General features: G+C 42.7%; 1 protein-coding gene across 1 annotated transcript in view; it reads right to left on the bottom strand.

Annotated features, from left to right (window-relative positions):
• JAK1 (Janus kinase 1) overlaps positions 1 to 12,552 on the bottom strand; it is a 110,893-nt gene that overhangs the window by 34,156 nt on the left and 64,185 nt on the right. The window contains exons 2-4 of the mRNA XM_019528447.1: positions 5,548 to 5,626; positions 4,231 to 4,429; positions 2,006 to 2,129 (exon numbers count right to left, since the gene is read on the bottom strand). Of these exons, the coding sequence (XP_019383992.1) occupies positions 2,006 to 2,129; positions 4,231 to 4,429; positions 5,548 to 5,553 (329 nt within the window). The 5' untranslated portion in view covers positions 5,554 to 5,626. The remainder of the gene's footprint in view (positions 1 to 2,005; positions 2,130 to 4,230; positions 4,430 to 5,547; positions 5,627 to 12,552) is intronic.

Raw genomic sequence — 12,552 nt, 5'->3', positions numbered from 1 at the left:
CAGTACTCCGCTGTCAGCAAACGATTACCAGTTTTATCTCTTCAGTATCCCTTATCCACACATGACAACTGTCCATAGCTCTAGCTGTAGTGGCAGAGTTCTGTAGATCCATAGGTTTCAGCTCTGCCCACAAATCACTGAAGTGCCATGATGGTACCATTTGATGACATTTCCATGGTGTTTTGTTTTCAGTTTGCTTTATTAGAAAAAATGAATCTAGAGTAATCCTAACAACAGGCAGTGCATCTGTTCCTGCTGGGAGTATGCAACAGAAATGAAAAGTTGTAATTGTGGTATTTTCCTCACTGACTCAAAGCAAAAGCACAACAACACTGTGTATGTGGAATATTATTTTTAGGACTTTTGAATTTATTCATGGAATGTAGTCAGTTTTAAAAAAAGCATGATGCTTTGAGCCAAGGATTCAAATTCCCACAACTGCATTCTTTTTTTTTTTATGTCTGATTTTATGTATATGTTCTCCTTTAATGCTTTTGCCATGGTAGTTTTGTCTCTTATAGACAGTATCAGGGGAAAATGCCTCTTAGTTTTCAATGTAATCAGAAAAAACATGATGTTTTCTCGGATGCTATTGACCTGACTGTCCTCCAGAAGCAAATAAAAGCAACTAATATTCCATCAGAGGCCATTAGATTCCCTTGAGCTTCTCTCAGCCAGTCAGGTCACTCAATTCCATTATAGTCTGGTATTAATCTACTGCACTTAATCACAGCTGTTTAAACCTAAGATTACTTCATATTAAAATTAGCTAAATGAAAGAAACGGACCAGATTATGTATAACAATTAGAGGCAAAAGGTTACTGCAATCACCGTGACATCTTTTATTAGACCAGCTAAATAGTTGGAGAAAAGTTTTTTGCAAGCTTTCGGGCACAAACACCCATCTTGAGGCATTGTGAGATTCTGCCTGAAGAAGGGTGTTTGCACCTGAATGCTTGCAAAGAACTTTTTCACAACTATTTAGCTGGTCTAACAAAAGATATCACATCTGCCCAGAGAATCTTGCCTGCCTATGTCCTTAGACCAACATGGCTACAACCAACAACCCTGCAATCACTGTAGCATTGTGGAAAGCTATGTGTTTTTGTTGACTTATCAATATTTATTTTCCTAACTAATCATTGCCTTGCTTTCATGCTTCTCTAAGCAGAAAAGCAACTCTGATGTAATGTGTTAAATCAGGATTGTAATCTCTCAAACCTCAAGGCTCAAAGTTTCAAAGCAGTTTTGTCCTGGCCTCCATTTGTGGTTGCACAAGAGCCATATATACTATATTCTACCCACCCAGGGAAAAAGCTTGCTTCTATAAATTATTCTTGGGACAACTGAGGCTTGTACATGTTCCTTCTTTCACCAGCATTTGCACATCAAAATTCACAATCAGGTACTTTAGATTTGTGAAATGGTGTGTACACAAATTAAGATTCACTTTTAAAAATTCTGCCTCAGATCTTGCACCAAATCCCACGGATTTTTATTTTATACTTTAATGACAGCAGCGGTGCCTGATAAAGAATATATGCTTGGAGATCTGCCTCCTAGAGTAAACAGGGACCCAACTCTAAGTGTCACCTTAGGAAAATGTGAAAATGCCCAAAGAATCTAGAAAAATTATTCCTGAAGTGATAGCTTGTTCTCTAGATGACAATACTGCATCTTGAAACGTAGGCTACGATGAGATGATCGCTATGATGAAACAGTGGTTCTCAACATTGTTTAATTGTTCATTTTTATTTAGACCAGTGACCAATAATGTTGTGGTTTTGAGTTCCTGGGGTTTTCTAGTGTTCTCAGAGTTTCTGAAAGATGTCATAAAAGAATACACAGCCTCTCTCATTAGTCACTCGGTTGATGTGTAGGGTGGATTGTTATTTGGTTTGTCACATGAGTGCAGTATGACGTGTAACAGTAGCCACCCAGTTCTTGGAAAGACCCATATACTGGTGTACTTAAAGAATCCCATCTTTCAGCCATCACACTTACCTCATGCGATAATGAAGCCGGAGAGCTGTTTTCTCCTCTATCTTGAAGACATGGTTTGGTGCATACCAGAGTCTCTTACTTTCTTCAAACAGCGCAAAAAGATTGTGGCACAATGGAGATATACCTATTGAACAGAAAGAAAGAAATTTATGGCCTTGCTAATCACCCACCAAAAATACACTGATGAAGTAAAATAACTAATATCTGCATTATGGAGAGGCATGGGGGTTGGGGAGGAGACAGAGAGGGGATGATTAAGAATAGGGCATGGGCATAGCTAGAGGAGGGTGCCATGCACCCCAACCCCCCTTTTCTTTGGCCACCGTTCTTGCACCCCCACAAATCGGTGTCTAAGGCTGATCCCCCCCACCCCAATTTTGCTGGTGGTGTAAGGTTACAATATACCCTGTTTTTGCTGAAACAGATCTGTTTTTAAACACTTGTCCTCAGTGTCCCATCAGCTTCTTCATCCTTTTGTTCCATTTTCAGTAAGAACGTCATGGTGGCAGTTCTCTCCAGCCAGGCAGAGAGATGTGGGGGGTTTCTGATCCTCTGGCATCTTTCAGTTCTTCTCCCCTCTGCCCCCAAGCTTACCCCTAGCTATTTGGTGTATTTAGCAGACCAGAGAAGGGAGAAGTAGAGTACTGTAGGATGCCAGAGGACCTTTAAGAAGGAAGTGCTAAGTACCCCCCACAAAAACACTTTTTGGGTTGCTCCATTTTGAGACTCGGGAAGTGCAATCACCTTAATTAAAAAGGAACTGAGAAGCACAGACATTGCACATGATGTATAAAGATTTTTAAACATTATCTTTCAGATTTTTTTTAACATTGGTAATACACATCTTGATTTCCCCAGATTTTGTTGGCAGAATTCAACTCCAGGGACAGCGGCCTAACAAGCTAAAGTCTCAGCTGAACTTTCCGCAATTCATGATATTAGGGGAATTTTAGCAAGACTTTTCACAACTCTGTTTCTTTCTCTTGTTGTAGTAAAACATGTCAGACTCCCACAGTGAGAAAACAGTAGCTGGGGTGGTATGGGCATTAAAGTGCATGGTTGACAGCCCAGAGGTTGCAAGTTTGAGGTCATAGCAGTAGTGCTCATGGCACAGCCTGTCAGATTCCAACAAATCTGCAACTTCTGCTAAATACTTAGTCAAAAGAACATAAACAGGGAAAGTGAGAAGACAAGATCTCTGTGAAAGGCTCAACTCCTTCAGCTGAGTCACAGGGAAGTATAACATGGTGTCACTGTTTTGGTAATCCGCCAAAATATTTTCCAACAAAACCTTCAATTGTTATTTATAAGTTTGTATTTCAAGGAGAAACTTTCCCATTTCAAAGCATAACCAAACAACAAAACAGGGGAAGTTGTCTTCATAGGGAAGAAGCTGTCTAATCTCTCAGAATGTGAGTTAGAGTATCCACAGCTTCTTGCACACGACAGTACACTCTAGGTGTATTCACAGCATATCACCAACAGAAAAGTAATTCTGGACATGGACAGACATAGCATTTTTAGTGCTTTAAAGTACCATAAAAATGGGTCATAGCATTGTCAACATTGTCATAGCACTACAAATCAACCTAAGCTGCATCAAAGAGGAACAGGAATAACTATGAAGTGCTTCCTAGTGACACTTTATCTGGAAGACAGTTGTATATATGTATATAAATGGCATTTCATTTTAATAGTGGAAAAACATGGATTTGAGGTTTTTTAAATCAGGGAACTTGGGGGTTCTTTTTAACCAGAGAATTTGGAATTTTTTTTACACAGAGAAAACCAGGATCCCTGGTCATAATTAAATGTATGGAAGTACAAGATGACAAAGGAAAACAAATTAAGTTGCAAGACAGGATAAATACTGAAGAGAATAGGAAACGGTGGTTTTGCCCACAAATACCGCAATCCTGTTCCCCTTCAAACTGAAAAAATGCAGTGAAAGGGCCGGAGTGGGGTTGGCACCTTCTCACCAAACACCTAAAAACTCTGGGTTCTGGAAACAGACTCTCCAACTCTTCTGTAGAAGAATGTCTCATTCCACCTTCCCATGAGCAAGCTAAGAACTTTAGAAGTCCCGCAAAGAGATTCCCCACTAACTCAGATCCAACATAAGGTATTTCTGCAAGGTCTGATCCATGCCCAATGAGGGATGCACTTATTTCTGAAACACTTTGGCAATATAATTTTGAACACAGCCAAACTAACGCAATACTCACAGCACTCCTGAGCAGCTTCAAAGCAGAGGTCTTCTGCTGTATACTCGCCACTGATGTGGCGAATAGGAGGCTTATCTTGCAAATAGAATAGTATTTCCAATCCCTGCTCTTGAACTTCTGTGCTTACTTCGCTCTTTTTCGAGTTTCTCATTTTTGCACAGAAAGCCATGGCTTTGCAATCTTCTTTTACATTTAGATACTGGATTTGGAGAAAAATAAAAATCACAGGAAAATGTAATAAAGAGTTTGAATTCATTTCAGAAGATAGTGTCTGCAGTATAGCTACGCACTACAATTCCCACTGAAGCTCTCAAACCCTAAAAATTTAAAATCAGTTGTGTTCTGAAAAGTGGTTCCCTAATAATGCCATTATATGGTTTACCCCTCATGTTCAGTAAAGTAGCAAATTGTTTATTTTGGCCACATTTTTGCACATTAAAGTATCCCCTCCCCAAGTTTGTTTGTTTGTTTGTTTTTTTTAAGTACAAAAATCAGATTACATGTAATCATAATTGGAGGTGGTTTGAAACTGCACAATTCAGGTCTAAGGTTGTCGTTTAAAACAGAAGTTTCATTTCAGGCCTAATATTGGTGAAATCTATTAAAATAGTCTTCACATAAATGGAGTATTTAATATAACAAAGGCTTGAACAATGATTCCCAGTCTCCTCAGATTAGAACCCACATCACCTTATGAAAAGTAAAGTATTCGTAACATCCTCTTACAGTGAGTATAAGGAAAACTAAAATAATGCATCACTGGTAGCAATGCTCCTCTCCCACAACCTTCTGTACTCCAGTTTTGGCCAACTCTAAATTATTCTAGAAATTTTATTTTCTTTGATTTTAGAACTGCAGTACTTTTGGACACCTCAAAATACCCTGTTTACCTTGTGTCAACTGCAGACCACCAGCTGAGAAATACTGATCTGCGGGGATGTTACAGATAATATAGAGAGGGAGAGAGTTTGTAACCTGCAAGAATTAGACTTTCTCTATCAATTCAGTATATATTAAAAGCCAGTTATCAGACTAAAGGGGGTATATCCCAACTCCTCCCACAAGCAAACTACTTATTTAGGAATCTTTAATGCAATGACCTTAAGATTTTCAAGTATGTACTTGATGAACAGGTTGATCCCAAAGGAATGGCACCCTGTACTATATACAATGCTCAGAGAGACAAGTAGTGGTAGAGTTCATATGTCATTATAGGAGAGAGAAAGCGTAAGGAGTAGTTTTACTAAACTCTAATTCAATTAGAGTTGAAAGATTAAAAACAACCCAGAATCTCTACATATTCTATCAAAAACATACCTGCATTTATCTGAATGTCTGGTCCTCCAACACAGCTAGAATGATTGTTGTCACGCTTTCGAAAAACAATTCAACCTGGCTGAGAACAAAAAGAAGTAATGTCAGCTCTCAAACGGAAGCTGTTCTGAGACATTTGACAAGCCACAAAATATAAGAATATGCAGTCTGATCCAAAGCCAATTGCAACACAGAAATCCAACCACAAACTCCATACAATTTTGGATCAGGCCCTTCAAAAAAAATCCCATCTCATACAGATGCAACAAACTCCTGGGAATGTTTTTTGCGTCTTCCATGCAGCTACACTCACACTTGAGCTGTGGGTACATGAAGTGTAACTATTCTATCAAACAACGAGCCAGGAGACACTGCCTCTTCTATTTTATTATTTGTTCTGCAGTACTACCCACACTGTACTTCATGATCTCCATTCAGTCCCTGCCCTGAAATGTAATATTGCTGCAGCATGGTCTCTTATGTACCACCCCCTTATTTTTAAAGCTAGATATTCAGCTGTTTTTGATCTTCCCATCACATTTCAACTCCTCCTCCTCCCCAACCCTCCTCTACATTCACTCTTTATCCTTTAAGGTGTTCTTAATTTTTTTTCCTTCCTTTCTGTGCTTTTTCACTTTCCCCTCTGCTCGCTCACTTCCCCTCCTCCCCACCCCCGTACTTTCAACTTAGTGCTAAACTGAGAAGCTTCTCAAGTTTTCCCCACCTGTCTTTCTCCCCTTCCTCCTCCTTTACCTCCTTTGTATACTTCCAGTCCTTATTCTCTCTAGCCTTCCCCACTTCAGTCCCTGCAGTTTTCCTCCCTCAGTTCTCTTTTTGGCTCTGAAGGCACAGAACAGCCTACAGACATCAGAAACTGCTCTTCAACAAAATTCAGCTGTGCAGTATGAATGGCACCAAAGCAAGCAGAGTGGAAAGAGGTAAAAGGGAAAGAGCTGCTAGACTGGTGCCCAAATCACAGCAACCTTTGTAGAACAGGCAAAAAAATGTCTTGGGGGTTTAGATGAAACCAAGACTAAGGCCCAGTTATACAAGAGCAGCGGTCTCCAACCTTTTCAAGTAGGAGGTCACTGTTGGCATTTACAAGCAACCCAAGATCGACCGTGTGCCATGCGCCCCCCCCCGCCCCCCCAGCAGGCAAGTCTGTGGGAAGGGAGGGCAGATCAAGAAAAAAGTATCTGGGGGCGTGCCTCCCCAGAAGGTAAGTCCCACCCAACCAGGGCCCCACTCAACTTATTCCTGCTCCTGCCTCTGCGGCACTGTCCCTCACCGTGGGGCCTCGATCTAGCCCCTGCCGCTTCCCTCCTCCAGCTGGGGTGCTCGTGTGTATGCACACAGGCACTCAGCCCCCAACCCCAGTCTCAGATCAACTCCAAGAGGCTCCAAAATCTGGTGACCACTGCACTAGAGCTAACCAGCACCGCTAGCGCTGTTCCTGTGAAGAGGGGTAGCCAGTCATCTTGGTGCACAAGGGTTCAACTAGAACTGAACCCCTAAATCGAGAAGTGATTTGCAACAAGCAAAAATGTTAAAAGGTCCAAAGCTTTATACAGGCTGTGCAGTATACAAGAAGCAACTCAAGTAAGTGAATGTCAGCTGTGATGATGATATTTATTAACTGAAGAATCTCATTCAGCAAGGAACTGATTGCTGCTTGCGACCCTTGGGGGCTTTGTTCTAAGCAAGCCTTTTGTGACTGGGAAGGGGCTAGCACATTTGCCTACTGCCTAAAGTATCAGAACTACACTTCAAAAATCTTCATTGTTTGTAAACTTTATATGAGCTCCACACTGTCCCTAAAGTACTGCAAACAATCCAAGAGTTTTTTTCCCTTGTGGAAATCTCCAAGGGTGACTCAAGTATTTTGGAGTTGCTCTGCAAAACAATTCAGACCCTCTTCAACCTCAGAGAAGTCTCCTGTTTATTACAATTGCACTGTGACAAACTAGGAATATGTCCATGTTACCTTTTTCTGAATATTATATACAACCGTTTTCTCTGTTCAGTGTGTTGATGTTGTACAGCAAGGCAGGAAGACAGAGTAAAATCAAAAGAGGCCATAAAGGTATTATTGAAGCAACTAGAGAGAAAGATAAAACAATGACCTAGATAAGCCGTGCTCAGCCTTTTGGCAAGGTGGGCCAGATGACCTGGGTCAGACTGCATGCCTGCCCACCAGGATTGAGGCCTGGGGCTCTGTACCAACCCCGTGTCCCGGAATCAGGTTTCAGGAACCTTGTGCCCACGTATGGGGATCAGGCTCTGGAGGGCCCCTGCCATCCCTGCTCAGTCCCATGCATGAGGATTAGGCTTAGAGTGCCCTGCATCATCTGTGCCCGGTCCTGTGCATGGGGATTGGGCTCTAAGGGCCCCACACCACCTGCATCTGAGTGCCAGGATCCACCTCTGGGGCCACATGCCACCTCTGCCCAGTCCCATGTGGCAAGATTGAGCTCATGGGCCCTGTGCCACCTCCAGTCAGACTCACACACTAGGATCAGGCTCCTCAGGCCCTGTACCACCTTGAGTGCCAGGATTGGGCCCCATGTCACCCTGTGCACCCAATCCTAGTACACAAAGCCGTGACCCACAGGGTTCCCCATGGACTCATGGGGATGACATGGTGCAGGGTTTGAGCACTCTTGACCTAGTTAAGCAGCATCCCTTAATGAGGGATTCCACGATCCTAATGCTGGTGATAGGACTGAGAAGACAGTGGTAGTTAGTTATGTTAGTCTGAAGTCAAGCAGAAGGCAGGTTAGCATTACACCTTATAGACTAAGTGAATTTAATTTAATTTAATTTAGCTGAATTTATTTCTGTTAGTCTATAACAAGGGTCGCCAACTCACAGCACGTGTGCCAGAGCATGGCATGAGAGGCCATTTTGCTTGGCACGCCACAGCCAGCCCAGGCTCTAGGCAGTTGCCACTGGCCCCAGAGTCCAGGCTGCTTGCAGCAAATGACCAGGAGCCTGCAAACCCTGATGCAAGCAGCTCAGGCTCTGTGGCTGACAGCAGCTATCCTGCAGCCAGGAAGCTGCAAAAAACTATACAGGGCTGTCCGCCCGGAGGTGCGTGTGTACCTGCTGCCACCACAGAGCCCAGCTGAGGCTCTGGAGCCTGGTGAAGCAGTTCGCAGACTTCCACATGTCTGCCACAGCTGGCCCAGGCTCTTGGCAGCTGCAGCAGGAAGCAGGCAGGCTGCAAACATCTGCACCAGGCTCCAGAGCCCCAGCACCAGCTCCATGCTGGCGGCAACTGCACATGCGCATCAGGCCATAGAGCAGGGAAGGGGCTGGAGCAGTGCAACTCTGGCCCTTCCCCTGCCATCCACCCAGAAGCGCGCGTGCAGTCACCTCCAGCAATGAGGATCAGGCCCCTCACAGTTCCCCTGCGGCCTGCCCCTGATACACTGAGTGGGGTGTTTTTGGCACTGGCCAAAATGTTGCTGACCCCTGGTCTATAATGTACAAGACTGTGATTAAAAGACTGGTCCTGTAGAGAAGGAGGAGCTTAGGGATGAACTAAGGGAGAAAGAGTGAACAAATGTAAAGTAATACACGTGGGACACTCTTGGTTTACCCCTTGTCTCTCTGTGGGTTACGTTCTTGAATAGAATAATGAGTGATTTGTTTTGTTGATTTTTTGTGTCACTGTATTCAGATGCTTTCCCAAAGGCCAAGCCTTGGGAAGCCCAGTCCCACTTAGACCTAGCGCAGTGGTAACTGCACGTACAGAGAAGGCTGTATGCTTTGAGTAGGCAAACTGTGGAACTGCCCTCCAGTATAAGTTATGGCCAAGGTCTGGGGTATGTCCAAGTAGATAACAGAGAAAGGACAGCAATACAACTAGCCTGGGAACCATTTGCCACTAATACAGGGATGGCCACATGAAGACTCCTCCATTTGTGTCCTTTGTCTCCTAAACCCACATTTGAGTTAAAAGATAATATTGCTGAAGCAATATGGCCTTTATTGATTGCTGCTTAGGACCACGGAGGGTGTAGCTTTGAGCAAGTTTTTTTTGGTGACGGGGAAGGGAGTAGCACATTTAGTATTATCACAATATAAACAATTCATGCACATATTCTCAAGTAACTACATGTTTCTTTCATTTGCACCACTTTCATGCCAATCAGAGCTTTTATAAAGAGCTGATGGGGAGGCAGGAAACAACAGAGAACAGGATTACTGGGATACAGAGGTGACCATTATTCTTGCATTTAAATTCAGAAGATTAAAGCATTTTAAGATCTACAGTTTAATCAATTAAAATACTCCTTTTATTTAAAGGTCCCTTAAAATTGGTGCACACTATTTTTTATTAAAAGTTTCTAAAGCCATGAAATAAAAATGTACTTCAAGTTTAAAGGGGAAGGGGGAAACAAAGCCAATGCTTTCTTGAAAATACTGTAAGTCAGAACTATTTTTTCTGCATACTGCTTTTCGGTTATACTTAAGTCATAACTCCTGTTGCCAATTATAGTAGCAATTCCAGGAATACTGAACAACCGTAAGTGCTGTTTCACTTACAATAAACTTCTGGGGATGATCAAACAATCAATGTCTACTCAATAACCTACTATTTATTACACAGTCTTCCTGATCTTGCTTTCAGTATCAGGAATTCATCTTTTTAAAGCGTGTCCTGGTAGAAAAATCAAGTAAAATTTTCTAAAATCCACTTTCTAGACATTGTCTTCCACATTTATCTTTGTTAAGAATATTTACTGTCATTATTATAACAATTTGGTATAGGTACAGATAAAATATATAAGATTTAGTATACTCTCATTCAAATTTAAATAAATCCAGCTACTCGGTGGGAAACACTGAAACTGGCCATAACAGTCAATGCCAAAGGGCTGGAGAACTCAGCCTTCCTATTATGAATAATTGCTACTAGTCAAATATAATGCCAGGACAGGCTGGGGGGAGTTCAACAATGACCATCAAAGCTGGCACAGGCAGCCTTTTTCTGCCACTGCTCCTGCATATGGTCGTGTCACTACATCACAGGCAGCAGGGGTCCAAACCCCAAATCTCACTACCCCAATCCAGTCACACTTTCACAGTAGTGCCGCCACAGCCATGGCCAAAAAGTCCTTTTTGAAAAAAAGTCCAGTTGTTCAAAAAGCAATTGGGTTTTGAACAACTGACCAAACTCATACAAAGCAGCTTGACTCTGTAAGAATTCAAGCCAAACATGGTTGTGTTATTTTTGTAATGCCTTCACATTAAAAGCATGAGCCACTGGAATACCTCAAATAGATGGCAGGTATCTTAAGTGCTGGACGCTAGGTATCTACCACTAGAGGGGAACAAAAACCCACTCTTTTTATGGGCTACTGTTAAGACCTTGTCTCAAACCTCTGACCTTAGGGATCAAGTACTAGCTCAGTCCTCCTTTAGGCCACAGCTCACACAGAAAGGCAGAACAATAAGGAACGGGGCCGTGACTGGGAAAGGCTTCCCACCACCAGTCCTTGCCGGGGTGGGACTCTTGGCCCTGACTGGATCCTCCCACCTACATAAGGCTTCCTGTTTCCTAGTGAAGCTGTATGGATAGTAAGGCTTTTATAGTTCTTGTATGCTGTGTCTAGACCTGATCACCTTTTGCTGACCTTACATGGACTTTCATCTCTGCCTCATGTCTTGAAGTGCTGGAACTCAGCTCTCAAAGGTACCTGACCTGGCTGGCTCCCAAATTTTGCCCTGCTTAGTATTTCAGCCCTGGCTTGGACTCTGACCCTCAGGGTTGAACCTAGCTACCCCTTGAACCTTTGACTAACTGCTTTGGTGAACCACTGGTCTGACCATCTATGTCTCAATGCATGATACTTGCAATAGCAAGTAGGGTGGCCATCATGGAGGACATCCTGGTTTTCTGCTACTCTGTCCTCTGTTGACCTGGTGCCTTTATGTTGGGATTATGGACATAAAGGTATCTAGTTTTCTATCAATAGAGGACACAGGGACTGTCTGGCCACTCTAATATGAAGTGATCACACTCAGTCATACCGTGGAGCATATATGACTTTTGAAGTCTAAATCTAATCTTTCTTGGACCAGGTAACTGAGAAACAGATTTGGGGCCCATTGCAGAGAAGTGTATGAATTATCTTTGTTAAGTGGACTACTGCAGGATTCTCTGTAGCTGGGGTATCCCACAAAAGTGATGGGGAAGTTTAAATAGTTAATAGAGGTGAGTGGCCTAAATTTTAGACTGACTAGGTACCCACAGTTCCCATTGTAGTAACAAGCAATGCAGATTCTTGGCACCTCTGAGACTGGCTGGCAAAGCTGCAACTTTTGCCAACTTGCCAAGATTGGGGTGGGGTGAGTCCATCAGAAGCTGTGGATTTGCCTGTAGGACTAATGTATTCAAGATTCCCCATTAGGGAGAAGAGTGGGTGGGTCAGGGGTGTTTTAAATCAGACTTGTTGTTTTAAAGGGTATTCCTCAAGCCAAAAGTTCTGCTTTCAAAGTCAGTCTGAACCAGAAAGAGAATTAAGACAGCAGAAGTTCAGATTGAGTCAACATCTCCCAACCTATAGTCACTCATCAGTCACACAATAACAACTACCTCTCAACCAATGGCATATGTAGAAATACTGTTTCAATGGAAGGAAAGGAAACTTATAAAATGATCACTAGCTTTCAAAAGGAATCTTCATGATGAAAAATAATAAAATTGGTCCTGGTCTTCCACCGTTGTTATTGCTAAAAACACTCAATCATACAAGCAGCCCTCCTCTGAACCCTCTCAAAGTTATCCACATCCCTCTTGAAGTGCGGCGCCCAAAACTGGACACAGTACTCCATCTGCAGCCTCACCAATGCTGCATAGAGGGGAATTATCACATCCCTAGACCTGCTCGTGATGCTCCTGATTCAAGAAAGAGTGCGGTTAGCCTTGCTTATTACCTCGTCATACTGGCAACTCGTGCTCATTTCTGCATAGACTAGGACTCTGAGATCTCTTTCCAC

Source organism: Gavialis gangeticus, unplaced genomic scaffold (assembly GCF_001723915.1).
Source record: "Gavialis gangeticus isolate Ggan-Ray unplaced genomic scaffold, GavGan_comp1, whole genome shotgun sequence".
NCBI lineage: Eukaryota > Metazoa > Chordata > Crocodylia > Gavialidae > Gavialis > Gavialis gangeticus.
The sequence above is the reverse complement of the archived record's forward strand: the minus strand, read 5'-3'. Positions and strand labels throughout refer to the sequence as shown.